At 31.5% G+C, this 17,500-nt stretch overlaps 1 protein-coding gene across 20 annotated transcripts in view; it reads right to left on the bottom strand.

The window, feature by feature from the left end:
* The window catches only part of LOC115209943 (calcium-dependent secretion activator 1), a 289,946-nt gene that overhangs the window by 131,249 nt on the left and 141,197 nt on the right, over positions 1-17,500 (bottom strand). For 12 of the 20 annotated variants that reach the window (XM_036500755.1, XM_036500758.1, XM_036500764.1 and 9 more), the window contains one exon: positions 2,228-2,275. The exons of the other annotated variants lie outside the window; for them this stretch is intronic. In XM_036500755.1, the coding sequence (XP_036356648.1) occupies positions 2,228-2,275 (48 nt within the window). The remainder of the gene's footprint in view (positions 1-2,227; positions 2,276-17,500) is intronic. 20 annotated transcript variants of the gene reach the window in all.

The raw sequence follows: 17,500 nt of genomic DNA, 5'->3' as shown, positions 1-17,500 counted from the left end.
TTTTATATAATGATTAAAATTGAAAATTACTAATTAAAACAATGAATGTTAACTTATTTGAATAAAAACAAATATAAGAGGGGGAAATTAGAGAAGAGTTAATAGTATAATATAGGGAAAATTAATTTGCTTCCTCTTTAGAAGTGAAAAGCCCAAAGCTCAAAGGAAGTTACTCTGATTTTTTTTAAAGGTGAGGTTAATTTGTCCTTTTAATTGTTGCAGGTTAGCATTTGATAGGAAAACATAAACAAGGAAAGAAGACCAGATTCCAAGGAGAGAGAACTGGGCAAAATGTTATAACTAGAAAGTGTAAGGATAGAAAGAAAAGCAGAAAGTGTACCCATATACTTAAATAGGTTTAGTACTAACAAGCCTAAGGAGAATAGAGGGCATTTAAATTAATATCAAGAGGATAATACAATTTAAGGATAATCTATAGTTTCTAATGGTGCTTTACTTTCAAAAACTTCTTTTGCATGAATATAATCTACTAATTTAGTGAGGGAAAAGTAGTGAGCTCAAACAAAGGAGCAATATTTCACAACAGCACTTACCAATGATTAACAAAGAAAATGTTCTTTTTGGCTAACTGCTAAATAAATTATGATTATTATTATTATTTTTATATTTTTTAGTTCTGAAAAGGAAACTGAATCTTGTTTGGTACAGTAAGAATATACCAACAAAAATGACCAAGGCATTGGACTCTTGACTGGATAATTGGGAATTTTTAAGAGAAAGGAAGAAAAAGAGGAAAAAAAGAGAGAGGGGGAGGAAGAAAATGAAAAGTGAAAGAGTTTAATTTAGTAAAAGCTGAAATATTGGTTAGTGGTCCATAGTAGTCAAATTATATTTTCTTAAATATTCTTTATCCTACAGTGCTCAAACTATCTTTTCTTAAATGTCTTTTGATAGTCTACAGTGCTCAAAATATTTTTTTCTTGACTAGCATTTAGTGGTTTATTGCGCTAATATTATAATTCTTAAAGTATTGTTTAGTGGTTCAAAATTGCACAAATTATAATTTCTTGAATTAAAATTATGAAGAATATTGAATTAATTGTCTAATATAAATTTCCAAATTCTATAAATGAACATATATTTTAAGATGTTTGAAAATAAACAAATTAAACATAATTTTCATTACAGTAGTTAATATTGATGCAAAGAAAACTCAAGTTGATTCTCACAACTTTATAAAATGTTTATATATATATATATCTGAATGCAAAATATGAATTTAATCCATTGCTTTGGTATATTTGGAGAGCTATTAATTATATATGTTTATGTAAGTGCTAAAATTTGAAATTATAATTAAATTATAGATACCACTTGGTAAATTTGATACAAAATAAGGGATATATGTTTATGGCAAATATGTTTGTGTTAAAACAACAGTATGTAAGAGTTTCTACACTTTGTTACTTTATAGGAAGGTAATTTTTATAGAAGAAAAAAGAACAAGGTAGTTTGCACACGAAAAAAGAACACTATGATCTGGAGAGATTAATATTGATAAATTTCGAATGAATATAATATCTACAGAAACACAGTAATAACTTACATCAAAAGTAATGAAAAATAGACTAAAAACACAACTAAATATATACAGTAAATATAATTGAAATGAAAGCAAAATACCAAATAGAATTTTTAAAATGTGATCCATAAATACTACTATCAAAGTAAATATAAATATGCTTAAAATTTATAACATGATCTTTCAAGGCAAAAATCCTGATTATTTTAGAAATGCTTGTTAGAGAAAAGCTAAGAGAGATTAATCTAAAATAATTAGATATAAGAAAGGAAGCAGTGAGGTGTAAAACGAGCCGTGAAAGTTTTGTGGTGAAACGATTGATTATATAAAGAAAGAAATCACAGAAATTATATAACTTTAAGAGAATTGATATTTTTATCAACCGTTCAAAGAATTTGTAGGAAGTAAATAGTGAAAGTTGTAATAAAGTCATAACATAATAGAAGGAAAATGTGTTGAAAGAATAAAATTGAATAAATTTGAATAAATATTTCAGTATAATTAAAAAAAAAGACTGATCATGCTAATTGCAACAAATATGGTGTTGGTGACAGTGGTTATAGCAGTGCTTGTGGTAGTGATGATAGCTGCTTCAGCAGCAATGGCAGCAGCACAGCTATTGCAATCTAGTACAACATCAAACCACAACATTGATCTATCATACAAAGATACACAAAAGCTCACTGATGTATAATTGGATTCCCATGGTGAGAGTTTGCTTTTATCTCGCAGCTGTGGAAAGGAATGAAGAGTTAATTGCTTACATATCACACACAAAAAAAAAAAAGAAATGAGAGAAACTTGTTGGAGAATTAATAATAAAGAGTGTAGGATAGATAAATCCACTTTAACTGCAAAGCCAATTAGCAATAATTTCATGCAAAGTTTATCTATTTTAAATAATTATAAAAGTGAAGTAAAGTGAAACTTAAGAATCTGATATTACATACACCAATACCAAAAATAACCAGAAAATGTATAAAAATAACTTTTACTCAAATACTACAACCTAAAAAGCTAATGAAACCTATAATAACAGATAAAAAGAAAGATATCACAGCTATATATTTCAGTAAAACTATATATACATTTTTTTTGCATCAAATGGATGCATAATAAATAGAAAGCATAATAAATAGAAAACAATGTATAAAAGTGATTAAAATTGCAATATTTTAAAATATTAAAAATATAACTAATGTTAAGATAAATAGAAATTAAAATTTAATGACATTTATGTAGAAATTTTAATTTCAGAAAAAAATAATGAATTTCTACTGATTGTTAATAGTAAATTCAATAACAGTTTTGTTATTCTGAGGAAGTAATGCATATCAAATATTCATGTACATTCCTCAAAGAAACATTACTAACAACAAGAAGTCTAAGTTCAGAAGCATACAAATAGCTTTACATTTTGGGGTAGTAATTTTTAAATGTCTTTATCTACTTCTAGACATATACAATAGTTTAGTTGTTTACAACTAAAAACTACTGCAGTAAACACTGAAGGACTGTAGCCATGAATATATAAATATAAGTGCTACATATTAAACTGACTTTATATTCCAGCAAATCTTTTTTCAAACCTGGAAGCTATGAGAAGAAAATTATAATAATTATGAATGTACATTATTTAGATTTACATTAATTTCACAAGCATAGAAAATGATATCTCCTTGTAAATTCTAAAATATATTAACAAATACTATTCTCTCTCTTTCTCTCATCTCTCTCTCTGCTATATACACACCACACATTTTTAATACATCTGTATGCACACACACATACACATACACATGTTGCACAGCTATATTTATATACAAAATATAAATACACACTGATCTATATCAATACATAGAAAACAGATCCAAATACATTGACTAAATGAAGAACCTAAAGTTTACATTTTCATCACTCACAGAAATTATTAAAAGACAAGAACAAAACAGAAAAATATAACTTAAGTATTTGCAGAAATTAATAGATTTATATAAAAATAATCGTAAATGATTACCAAGTGCTAAAGTCACACATACACATAAAAAATGATAGTAAAATATTGCTAAAGAAAATTGAAATGTTAAAACTCAAAATAGTTTCAATGAAAACCCATAAAGTACTGGGATTTGTACTTACATAGCATGGACTGCTGATCACATTTTATGAAAATGAGACTACCATGCACACATAAAAAACAAAAAAAATAGTTAAAATATCCTCTTAGTATATAATGGTGGCAAGTTTTACATCATCTGAAAAACTCATTAGTTGAACTATTAGTCCTCTTGCATTCTGAAGGGGGGGGGTATTGGAGCATTTGAGTGACATTAGACCCCAAAAAATGCCCATAAATAAAATTCCTCTACCTGGGCCATGATTGTGGCCTGTTTACCTGTGCCTGACAGCCACAATTGTGGCCCCTTGCACTTTATGTGTTAAAAGAAGTGACAGATATTTTTAACACATGGAAAAGAGATTTGATAATGCATCTCTCAGTTTTCAGGCTAAATATTGTAGTTGATAAAGAGTTTTTTTCTTTTGTAGTAAATAAACAAAAATAAGTCATGTAGCAAATTATATTGCTACACTGCTTAGTAATACAAGTGATGCAAAATTTTACAGATAAGAAATTAATAAAAACATCTATCCCATAAAAATCCTAATTTGAAAGAAAAAAAATCAAGATTTCGATTAATCTAAATTAAATTAGAGTACCAGAAAATACTAAAATGACATTTAATATATATACTAGTAAATTAGGTAACAATAAAACTTCATACAAACTATTTTAACTGATACATTATCTTGCAGTCAAACACATTCAATATATTTAACTAATTAATGTCTTGATCAACAATTTTCATTAAAGAAATAATAAAAATCCAACATTTCAGAATAAATGATTTTACACACAACTTGACATATATATATATACTTATATGAATATTTGTATGTATGTGCATGCACTTTTATTTAATCTAGCTGAAGCATTACATTTCCTCCAAGTCAAATTAAAGCACACACAAATATTAATAAAAAAAAAAAGCAGGTAAAATAAATCTATCAAATATTTAATCATATTCATTGAAGAATAAAATGAAAAATTGGATATCACAAGAAGAAAAAAATGAAATCATTCTGTTCTAAAATGATTTGTAAATGTTGTTTGCAATAGGAGTAAATCAATGGAATTATTAATTATGCTGTAAGGAATAAATCATTCTTGAAATATACATAAAATTTGTTTTATCACTTCCATAACAATACTAAATATAAACTTTTATCAGCTCCTTCACCAAATATTGTCACTGTAGATTCATCTAAGATTCAACTTAACACAAGTATGGTAATGCTGTAAAGATTATTGTATATACTTTTGAAGTTGCTTTGTATATATATATCAGGTCATCCCATAAGTTCTGTCTGAATTTTGAATAAAGAAAACAAGTCCTCAAATGCTATATTTAATTGAAATTTAATCATCAATGTACTTTCCCTGATTATCTATGACTTCCTTTCATCTATTTACAAGCTTTTTAATCCCATCAATGTAAAACTCTTTTGGTTTCAAAGTGAAGAACTCTGAAATGTCAGTTTCAACCTCCTCCTGGCTTGCGAAATTTATGCCCCCCTTATGATTCTGTAAACTATGAAACAAATGGTAGGCTGAAGGAACAAGGTTGGGAGAATAAGGTGGATGAGGAATTTTTTCCCAACCAGGCTCTTCGATCTTCTGTGATGTGATATTTGCAGTGTGGGGCCACGCATTGTCCTGATGAAACATCACTCCTTTTCAATTCTCTAAAGCAGGTCTTTTTTTCTTCAAAGCTTGGTTCAAATGCTCTAATTGCTGACAGTAGACTTGAGCATTGATTGTTGCATTAGGTGGTAACAATTCAAGTGAATTACTGCTTTGCAATCCCACCAGATAGAGGGAAGAACCTTTTTTCCATGAAGTTCCCTTTTCGGATGTGCCTGAGCTTTTATCAAGCCACTGTTTATGATGTTTAACATTTCAATAGAAGATCCATTTTTGTCACCAGTCACGAGTCTATCCAAAAAGGGTGAAATGAGTTCGCGAGAATGGAGAGAAGAGCAGATCTCAACTTGAGATTTGCGGTTGCTTTTGGACTATTCACGAGGCACCCATTTTCCAAGTTTAGGAAACTTTCCAAGTTGTTGAAGATGACGATGAACAGTTGTATGGTTTGAACTAAACTTTACTGCCAATTCTTCAACTGATAATGCAGGACTTTCTTCAAGTAATGCCTCAAGGAGCTTATCATCAAACTCAGCTGGACGTCCTGTTCGATCTTCATCTTCAAGGCTGAAATCTCCACTTCTGAATTTTGCAAACCATCTTCTGCAAGTTCTTTCATTCAAGCATTCTTTCCCATAAACTGAGTGTATGTTTTGAGTCGCTTCGGCAGCAGAGTTTCCTTTTTTGTACTCATAAAGCATTATGTGCCTTAAATGTTCTTTGAATACTTCAATGTTAGAAAGGGTTTTAATCAAAGAAATTTGAATTCTATTATTCTGTAAAATAATATTTAATTAGTTTAAATGTACACAAATGCATAAAAATAATTTTAAATTCCATTAGACATTCTAAAATACTATTAAATTTTATTCAATTTCAAAAAAGGTAAAATCGGACAGAACTTATGGGATGACCTGATATATATATATGTAATTTATTTATAATTTTACCCATTGTTACTTCTTATAATAAATCCATTGTCTTTAAACAGTAAAAAAGAAAAATAACATGTGCTATTGGTTAGATTTTGTAATGTTTTTTGTTAATGATTAATAAAGTCTTTTTTGATACATATATATATATATATATATACATACACACACACACTAGGTGCAGGCATGGCTGTGTAGTAAAGGAGCTTCCTTCATGACCACTAGGTTTCAGGTTCAGTTCCACTGTACAGCACCTTAGGCATGTGTCTTCTGCTATAGCCCCAGATGATCAAAACCTTTTGAGTGGATTTGGTAGACAGAAACTAAAAGAAGTTCACTGTGTACATGTGTGTGTATATTTATGTCTCCTTGTCTTGACATCACAGGCTAATTGTAAACAAACTTCACTAACTCAGACAAGTCATGTTGTTCAATTGCAATCTTCTGTGAAAGCATATCTGGCCAGTGTGCTGTTTTGTGTTCAGAAGACTAGGGAAAATATTGCCTTACTTGGAAACCTGGGCTTTTTCTTTCATTACACTCTAGTCTCCCTTCACATGGCATAGAACCATTGCTTCCCAACCACTCTCAAATATTAACTCCCATCACCACCACCGCCACCACCAAAGCCACCACCACCATTTAATGTTGAGGAGGCTTTTTCCACTTGTTTTTTAGTTTTCTTTTCCCTCCTTTTTTCCTGTTCTTTTTTTTCCCTACCTTGCAAGTTACTTGGCAACCCTACTACTACTGCTGGCATGAAAAAAAGCACTCAGTTCACCCAGTAAAATGGTTGGTAGTAGGAAGGATATCTAGTTATAGAAACCATGCCAAAGCTAATATCAAAGCTCTACCCAGACCTATGCCTAGCTGGAGCCTGTCAAACCATCCAACCAATGTCAGCACGGAAAATGAATGTTAAATGTTGATGATGAAGTAAGATGCCACTCAAATGAAGACAACTAATACACTAGTAATGTTCCAGGAAGAAATACAAATGCTCAATGACTTTGCAGAGCACCTCCACCAAATTCTCAATGCTCCAAGTAATGTCAAGAGGGAAACTTTGAAAAATGTAACATGTCCAACACTTGATGTATTGATGGTTAATCTATCAAGTGAAGAGGAAGTATTACTCATAACCAGGTCACTCTCAAATAGAAAACACCAGTAAATGGGATCCTAACAGAAAATGGAGGAGATAGAATTATATCTCTATCAGATGATGCTGGAATCATGGGTGACAAGTAATGTTCCTCAGGACTGGAAAGATGCTTACACTGAGCCAATAAGTAAGAAGAATGATAGGGATGAATGTAATAACTATTGAAGAATTTCTCAGCTTGCTGTTTGGAAAGACCAGCACAAAGTGCTGTTCAGTAACCTTTCCTGAAACTCAAGGGTTTGGAAAGGAAAAAAGCATACCAAGGACAGGAGAAGTGTATGGCACAGAATAAGCCATTCTATGTGCTCTTTATTGTCTTCTTAAAGTCACTTGATATAGTAATCAAGTTGCAACTATTACAAGTACACAAAAGTTTTGGATGCTCAGAAAAGTTCACTCAAGTCCCTACACATAGGCTTGAGCACTTCTTAAGCTATGCAGTTGAACACCAGTTTTGCATACTTTGGTGTTGCAGCAGGAATCAGAATTGTGTGCTGGAATCAACATTAATCTTACTCAGGAGCAACTGTGGAACAAAAAGTATGTTACAGTCCAAGTGAAGTGCAAAATATATAGGGAAATAGTATTATCCAACCTATAATAGTTGAAAAAAAAAAGTAGTCTTCAGTAAAACAATATGAAAAGAATCTCACAACCTTATGCTTTTACTGGTTATTTGTCAACCACTAGTGCAGCAGGAGTACTTTTTAGCAGGACATCAGTACAGTAGGAGATATGCCTTGCATACAGTAAATGTAGAGAGTATTAAGTAACCTAAGACATATAAAATGAGAATGGGAATGGGAGAGAGAGCAATGATAGCAGAAAGACTAGAAGAAGCAAGAGTACAATGGGAAAGGCAGTTATTTGGGGTGGCATCAGGAGAGGAGTAATTTGCAATGGCAGAGGCAAACAAAAGTAAGGCTAGAGGATGAGATAAAGGCAAGAGTACATGATGGGTAGTAATAGGCCAGAGAGTGGTGGCTGGTAGAAAGGATGAAGTTAGAGTGTATTGCATATATACGATCTGATACAGTCTCTTATATACAGGTTTAGTAAAGGGTACAGAAAGTGGCAAGGAGACAAAAGATAGAGGAATATGATTGATAAAGAGATGGGGAAAAGAGGAATAAGCAATAGGCTGATGAGGTGTTGGATGAAAGGTGGTGGGAGTGAGGAGCAGCAAATATAGGTTTAGCAAGGTACAGAATATATCAGTTTCTGAACATATAATTAAAAGGGAAAACTGAAAAATCGAGGTTAAATTTGGAAACTGTCTGAAACTTCTACAGCATATTTGTATGTGTGTGGTCTACCTTTTGAAAATTAAATAACAGTTTGCTATTTATGTAAATATATATTCAGTATGTCATTATGTGAGTCTAGGTTGTTCTTATCCTACTCTAATATTAAACTCTTTTCTGTTAGGATGATGTTTCTTTAATTGCTGCCATGCTTGTAAGTAAGAATTAATCATTATTTATTAAAGATTTGATACTATTTCTAAGTTTATTTTGAATGTCTGGTAGCAAATTTCCCATTTGAGCTGACCAACAAGTGCTTGTGCAAGAATAATCTCATTTTAAATTCATTTTTTGTTGAGCCAGTGAAAAATTTTAGTTGTGCGCCATAAATTGATTTTATCTTGGTACAGTATATCAAGGAATTGGTAAATCAAGCTTCATTTTGTGGGCATATCAATTTGTCATATGTTCCACAATTACATTTGCTCTCAGCTTACTGTCACTTGATATATATTTTTCCATAATTCAATTAATAGAGCTGTTAAGGTTGTTGCAACAAAAGTATGACTTTAATAGAATGTCTATTAAAGATCTCATGATAACTATGGTTGCTATTGAAAATATGAAAACTAAAATATGGAACTCTTTGGCTATATTTCTTCTAAGATTTAAGTTCAAAACTGGATTATACTTCCTTTTCTATTTCTATTCCTAGATTTGAGAGCTACAGGCCTACATACACATATTCTATCATATCTAATTCATCAAACCTGCTATGACTAACTGGCTTATTGTAGAAATGTGAAGCTTTAGCAAACTATCTGCATCTGAGGATGGTGATAAAATATTTCTAATAACACTTGTGACAAAATTATGGAGATTATTTGGAACATGATTATAACATATCATTAAATTTATGATAAAGAGAAAATTTGATAGTGTCTAAATCTACTGTTATGTCTAGAAAGTTTACTTTGGTTGACAGTAATTCTTATTTCCACACACACACACATACACACACACACACATATATATATACATATATATACATACATATATATACATACATATATATATACATACATATATATATATATACATATATATATATATACATATATATTTATATACATATATATATATACATATATATATATACATACATATATATATACATACATATATATATTACATACATATATATATATACATACATATATATACATACATATATATATATATACATACATATACATACATATATATATATATACATATATATACACACATACACACACACACACACATATATATAAATATATATATGGGGTGCAGTGAATAAATTGTCATCTAAATTACGCAAAAATGAAAATAACACTGACGTCTCATTTTAACAGATATCTTTACCAAAATTGCATAAAAATACTTAAAACACTAAAGAGTAAATTTATTCAATAAAATCACGATTGGCTTCAACCATAACCTCCAGATGACTTTGGAATCTCCTGCAACTCTTCTGGATGGCCTCCTTGATTAAGTTGGTGAATGCTACCACAATCCTTGCCTTCAGATCATCTTTGGTGTTACAAGGAGTTTTGTTGGTCTCTTGCTCAACTGTGCCCCACACATAATAATCAAGGGGTTGCAGAAATTGTTTGGCAGCCATGACTGGGTTCTCCTGCTTGTGTGACATGGTGCAGAGTCCTATTGCTAGTCATAAGGTCTTCAGCAGCTACCCTCACCCAGGGCAGCACTGCCTCTTCCAGACACTTGATGTAGGCCTCCATGTTGAGTCTGAGGCCATGTGGGAAGATGAATGGAGGCATAATGTCACCATCACTAGTGAGCACTCCAAACATCATGATGTTGACTGGATGTTTGATTTTCATCACTCTCAGTATGTGTTTTGGGGACACAGTAAGCCAACAGTTGTTCTGTATGTTCACCATCTGGTCCTGGCAGAAATTTTTTCTCATCTGAGAAAAACCAAAGCATGTTCAGTTGGAAAAGATGCTTGAGTTTGTTCAAAAGCTTCATAGTGCAGTCTTTCCTCTTGTCCTTGATGGCTTGGGATAAAAATTGGCCCTTTCTCATCTTGTATGAGAAAGATCAAATGTCTAATAAGAAACTCAGACACTTCCATGTCCCTGGTGATGGATCTGATTGACTTGGATGGATCATTGTCAATCATGGCCTGGATTTCACCAACAAATTCAGGAGTTCTTATATCAAAATGATCAGAGTGAGTTTTCCGAGCTGCCATACCTTCATAATCGCCATTAAAATCATCTGACTCTTTCTGAATCCTCTGCACTGTCATGAGATTGACACTCAAACTCTCTGAAATATTTTTACTGGAGCTTCCAGCACAAATGCCAAGCAGTACAGCATGCTGTTTCCAAATTCCTGGTAGATTGAATTGTGTCATGGTGCTGTTTTTCTCACAGACAGTACCCAACTGATCCTACTAAACTGTGTAGTTAACAAAATCAAAAACAAACAATGTGCATGCACAAAATTAAAAATATAAAATGGTGACAATTTACCCATCATATCCTGTATATATATGTGTGTGTGTGTGTATAAGAACCAGGGATTAAGGTGTAGGAAGAAAATTAGTTTCGAGCAATCCATACTAAATATAAAAAAACAACTTTCAGGAAAGAAATGGAAGGTTGCAGATTATTTTTCTCTATCAAAGAACAATGAGCAGAAAAAAAGTTCTTTATATATTTCACGGTGGGCAACCAGGGTTGCCAAGTGTGCAAAAAAGAATACAAGAGTTGCAGAATGGAGTAGGAAAAATCCAGGCTACATGTTTCATAGCAAGTGGAGCCTCAGAAGTGGTAAAATCCAAGTGAAGTGTATACTGCCAGCTACACTTCAGGCCAAGGATATCTTGATAAGATTAAAGGTTACATTTTCGCAAGGAGGTACATGTTGATGTAAAGAAGATTCAATCAGAAATGTCATGTGCCTCCTTGCAACAATGTAACCTTTAATCTAATCATGATATCTTTGGCCTGAAGAGTAGCCAGTGGTATACACCTCACTTGGATTTTACCACTTCTGAGGTTCTACTTGCTATGAAACATATGTAGCTCAGGTCTTTCATACTCCATTCAGTAACTATTCTCTCTCTCTCTCTCTCTCTCTCTATATATATATATATATATATATATATATATATATATATATACTGTCATATGAAAATAATATTCTTTTACAATCCTATTAAATCATCCAGCCTATGCCAGAATGGAGTATGAATGTTAAATGATGAATACACACACACACACACACCACACACACACACACACACACACACACACATGCACATTGATTTATGTTGGACAAATGAAAAAGGAGTGCTCAATTGCTCAATATATATTGTATAAGACATGCCTTTTTTGGTAACTCTCATGACTGGAGTTTCACACAACTATGATCTTCAGACAAGAAGATCATTCTCATCTAAAGGTCACAGGATGTAGATTAGTATGACATGATTTCTCCTTTCTTTCTCTATTGTTATATATGTATATTTGTGGGTGAGTGAGCGAAAGTGTATATATTGATGACACTTATAACTGCCTGTTTCATGAATGGCTGAAAATTGTTTTTCCTTTTTTTGCGTTCTTCAGTTTTGTAGGTCACAGAGACCAGAACTTTATTGGAACTCATTCTAAGCAACAACATGTATGTTTAAGAGTACATTAACTGAAGCATCTTATTGCTCTCAATGTACTGTTTTTGCTAAAATTCTGAATTCGACAGACTTTAAATTTTAATATTATAAAGAGACTGTGGCATAGCTGATAACATTTGATTAGAGTAAACAACAAATCTGCTTCATTGAGATAAAAAAAAAAACCTCTGGACAATCATATAGTATCTAGTAATAAAAAAAATCCAAAGATTTATAAAGAAGAGCTGAGTGCTTAAAGTAGTTGGAACATGAAATATGGTCTTCTGCAGTTTTTCTACCAAATTCCACTAAAAACTTAATGGGAAATTTGAGGTTAGAGAAAACACTTGTCCAAGGTGTCATGCAATGGGACTAAACAAGGAGCCACATAGTTGTGAAGCAAACTTTCTAACCACATAGCCTTGCTTGAACATGTTTATTGTGTATTTTCCCTGTAATAGAAGATTTATGACTAAATATCTACAAAATACCTCCTATGTCATATAAATAATACTTTCTAAAATTTTTTGTTGCTTTTATACTAATGAAAATGTGCCTTTAGTTTAAAATGTAAAAAATATTCTTTTAAGGCAAGATACTGTTCTGTTTATAAAACAAAATTTACCTAACAGCTCAAGGGTTTTAAGAAACCAGAATTAGAAATAGATAAACATTTTACATATCAAGGCATGTAGAAATCTCATTTACCTTTAATAATATAAGTTAATTTAGCATTCACATCTTCAACAAAATACTTAATCTCTTTACTCTAAAATGTCATAAGTAAAGATATACATATCCATAATAATGTAAAAGAAAAGGTCTCTTACTATATATTAAAATATACTATGTGCTTGGATTCTTTTAATAATGAGTCAAATCACAATTTCTATACAAATAACTGAATTGTACAATATCTATGGTTCAGAGATAAAAGAATTTCCAACTCAGATAGGTAATAATTCATGATAGGTTGCATAAATCTATTCATACAACTGTATATCCATATGCATCTGTATTCCACCTGGGTCAATAACTATGTTTTAAACATTTAAATTATCTAAATAGTTTTTATCTAACCCTTATACTGATATGATATATTGAGTCAACTGCCTGGCTCTGTGTGATCATAAGTCTCCATCAATAAATCAAGTATAAACTTTCAGAAGAGGAAAATCAGAATTATGATAGTCATGCTTTTAATCATGAAGTTTTCTCATACCTATTTAGATAGCAAACAATAAACATACTGGAATTGATAAACTTTCCATTCACAGATGGAGAGAAATCATAAACACACACATACACACACTCTCTCTCTCCTTCTCTCTCTCTATCTATTTATCTACCTCTCTATCTACCTCTCTAACTAACTATGTATGTATGTATGTATGTATGTATGTATGTATGTATGTATGTATGTATGTATGTATGTATGTATGTATGTATGTATGTATGTATGTATGTATGTATGCATGCATGTATGTATGTATCTAGCTATCTATCTATCCATCTCTTCCTATACACAATATATGTATTTTACTATTTATGGGTTTTGATGGAGCTGTGTCATTAAGAAAGAATGTTCTTTTATAATCCAGATCAAAGTTTATTGATAAAAAAAAATAAAAACCAAACGAAATGATTGATTAAAGGAAATGAATCATATTCAAATCAAACATTAAATATTGAGTATAAGAATGATGCTTGTGCTTGAATGCTATCACTTTCTTGCAGTCAGGTATACATAGCAACTTACTTCAATCTACAAAGATTTACTACTGCAGCCTATGTTGTTTAGTAAACGAGTATTCTTTCATAAAAATGGATAATGTTATAGTTATGCCATTAAAAAAGCACATAAGAAAACTACAATTGGAAATCCTTATAGGCAGCAGACTTCATTATCAAAGCTAAACAACGAATAAAGGCAGGGTGGTAAAGAAAGCAATGAGGTTGTCAGTAATATATATGATGATGACAAAAAAAAAAATGCACCTGAGATATGAATTATATTAAGTTTTTCAATGAGGCATTAGGTTAAACCATTTAAGAGATGAGAACAATTACTTGGATCCACACTCAAATATTAATTACTAAAAGTTAATTGATCAACTCTAGTCTGGAGGAGTGAAGTAAAGTTGACAATGGCAAAAGCAAGTAGGGTGTAATGAAGTACAGTAATCAATTTCAGACAAACTTTTAAGATTTTTGGTTTTTTGTTTCTAGAATCCTTCAGTTACATCAATATTTATTTATTGGAAAAACAGTTTCAACTGTAATCCATAATTTTATTCAATACTTCAAAAAGAATTTATTGAGGTGAAAGCTCTCCTGGATACTAAAGGTAGATAACAGAAGAGTGGAAGAGACAGAAAAAGAGAGATTACAGTGATTCCTTTCATGTATATTTATAGAGTTTTTAACTGGTAATAGCTATCAATGATAAATGTGTCAGCAGCCTAAAAGGTAGGCTTAGAGAAAAGGGAGAAAGATACAATTAAGTTCACAAAACAGCATAATATAATCATATATTAAGAACTTTGATAAAAGAATGACTATTTTATTAAATATATTTATATGATGATTATTTTAGTTTAACTATGATATATTTTATGAATTAATTATTTACATCAAGAATTTATATTTAAATTAATGTTATAAGTGAGAAGTAGCTTAGTGAATAGGAGAGCAACAAATTGACAAAGATAGAATGCCATGTGATACATATTCTAACTTTCTGCACTCTGAATTCAAATCCAACCAAGATCAACATAGCATTTCCTCCTTTTGATGTATTAGTGAAACTTTTGAACATTAAACAAGATGCTTTGCAGTACCTGTTCTATATCTTTGTGTGCTGATGTCAATACATGTGAAAACACTGGTGCTAAGCTCTATCAGCATTCAAGAAAACTTTCCTCATTGTACAGTGCTGCCAATTCTGTGCACACTCTACCAAGCTTTTTTTTACCCATCTATTGCTTTCTTTTACCCTCATTTACCTTTATTGATATCCTTCAATTGTTCATTCTATCTCTCTTTTTTCTTTCTCCCTCTCACATTACTCTCTCTTCTAACACTCTTTGTTGACATAGAAAACATTTTTCTTGTTGTCATATGTCACTTTCCACCTCCTTCAATAGACTGAATGGTCAAAATAGGAGAAATGTTGTAGGTTACAGGTGATGAAATGAGAAGCTTTCCTTAATATATTGCTACTTATCACTGTCTATCTCTTCTCACAACTACTCACTTGATCCTATGTCTCTATCTTCCTTATAACACTCGTACTCAATCTTTCACTCTCTTTCCTATTTACCCTTTCAGTTTCATGGATTGTTAATGCAGAGCAGAGATAACAGAGTGGAGAAGACTCTTTAATCCTCTAGGAGACAAGGTAAACATTTCTACTGCTCATTCAATAATATGATGCAGCCAGTATTCTACATAAAATGGAGAATGAATAGAGCTATTATAGAACACAGAAGATGTTGGTGCCATGATAAAACAGGTCAGTCCACTCTGCGAAGTAACTGATATTGGAAAGAACATATAGCCATAGAAGCCCTATCAAAACTTGAATATGCAAGCAAGATGTATTCCTCCAACTCATTGAGGAGAGCAGTAACTCTGGATAAGAACTGACTCAGACTGTGATAACACAACCAACTCATGCAGAGTATGTGTGTGTGTATATATATATATATATATATATATATATAGCCCTCTCAAAATATGTTTTAACATAAGGCTTCACATTAAGAATCTTGCAAAACAAGCACAAAGAGTAAAATACATACACACACACAAAACAGAATATCTGATGACATTTGGATTAAGAAGTGCCAAGAATCTCATATGGAAGAAACCAGTGCAAGAGGAGGACTAAGAAAGATATGGGAAGAAATGGTCAAAGTCGATCACTAGAGGTTGGCACTTATGATGAGAGGAGAATGCAACAAATGTTGAATGAAACACTGTGCTGGTGTAAACCTATCCAATCCTGGCAAGCATAGAAAAGTAGATGGTGATGATGATGATGATACAAACACACATATGATTATAGAAACCAGTCAATCTATGTTGTTAATAGTTATAAAATCACTGAAAGGCACTGTAAAACAGTTGAGCTTATTATCATCATACTTTTTTAACACCAGTTTCACCTAGACAATGCTTGTTTTGGGCACAACAGAAATAGTACTTACTTCTGCTTATGTTATGACACTCTGGGGGAAAATGTATCTTAATTAATTTTATAATTTATAATATTAACCATAAAAGGGATAAAAGGAAGATCAGTTGTAGATAAAATGGAAAAGTATTAACTCCTTCGACATGTTAACTTGTAATTAAATATTATCTAGAATAAATTTTAAAAGTAGAGATGGAAAATGAATAAGTTATAAATGATAAAGACAAGATATAGTTTAGTAATAGAGTTCCAGTTTAGAAAGGAGTGAAGCAAAAAATAAGAAGTGAGAAAGAAAGAGATCAAAGAAAAAATAGAGAAACAAAAGAAAACATGCAAGAAAGAAATATTAAAAAAAAAAGATATTAAATAGAAGTTCTGGATTTCACTTCTTGTGACCCAGATATGAATGATTATACTGTCTCATTTAAGAGTGGCATGTCCAGTCATATAAAACAAAATTAACACCTTGTTTGCAAAAAAATGAATGTCTCCAATCTGGCATCTCTATATATAGTTCTGACATCAGTGAACTCTTCAGAATTAGTCTTGATACTCCTCAGAGGGCACATCTTTCAACAAAACTCAGTTGATACTGTAATTTATGGATTTCTTTTTTAAGGTCAAGATGTAATTTGCTAATTCTCTTACATTTCATTTTTTAATGTTTCTGAAGGGAAAGGTGTGATTGTAATATTTTCTTCTGTCATACTAAATCATCACTTCAAGGTGGACCCAAGTTTTGTGTCTCAAGATTTGACCTCCTCTTTATATACAATGGTCTCTGTATTATAGAATACAATCAGCATACACATGCTGTTGTCCCAATATGAGCAATCAGCCTTCATGTTCACCTATTGGACAATTTCCTATATCTATGGCTAGTTAGGAAGTGCTACTCTTCTGAGACCAGAAAGGTCTTAAAGATAAGGGGTTTCAACACAGATGTTATATTTTTTCTTTCTAGGAA

Source organism: Octopus sinensis, linkage group LG1 (assembly GCF_006345805.1).
Source record: "Octopus sinensis linkage group LG1, ASM634580v1, whole genome shotgun sequence".
NCBI lineage: Eukaryota > Metazoa > Mollusca > Cephalopoda > Octopoda > Octopodidae > Octopus > Octopus sinensis.
This window is presented reverse-complemented; position numbering and strand designations above follow the sequence as displayed.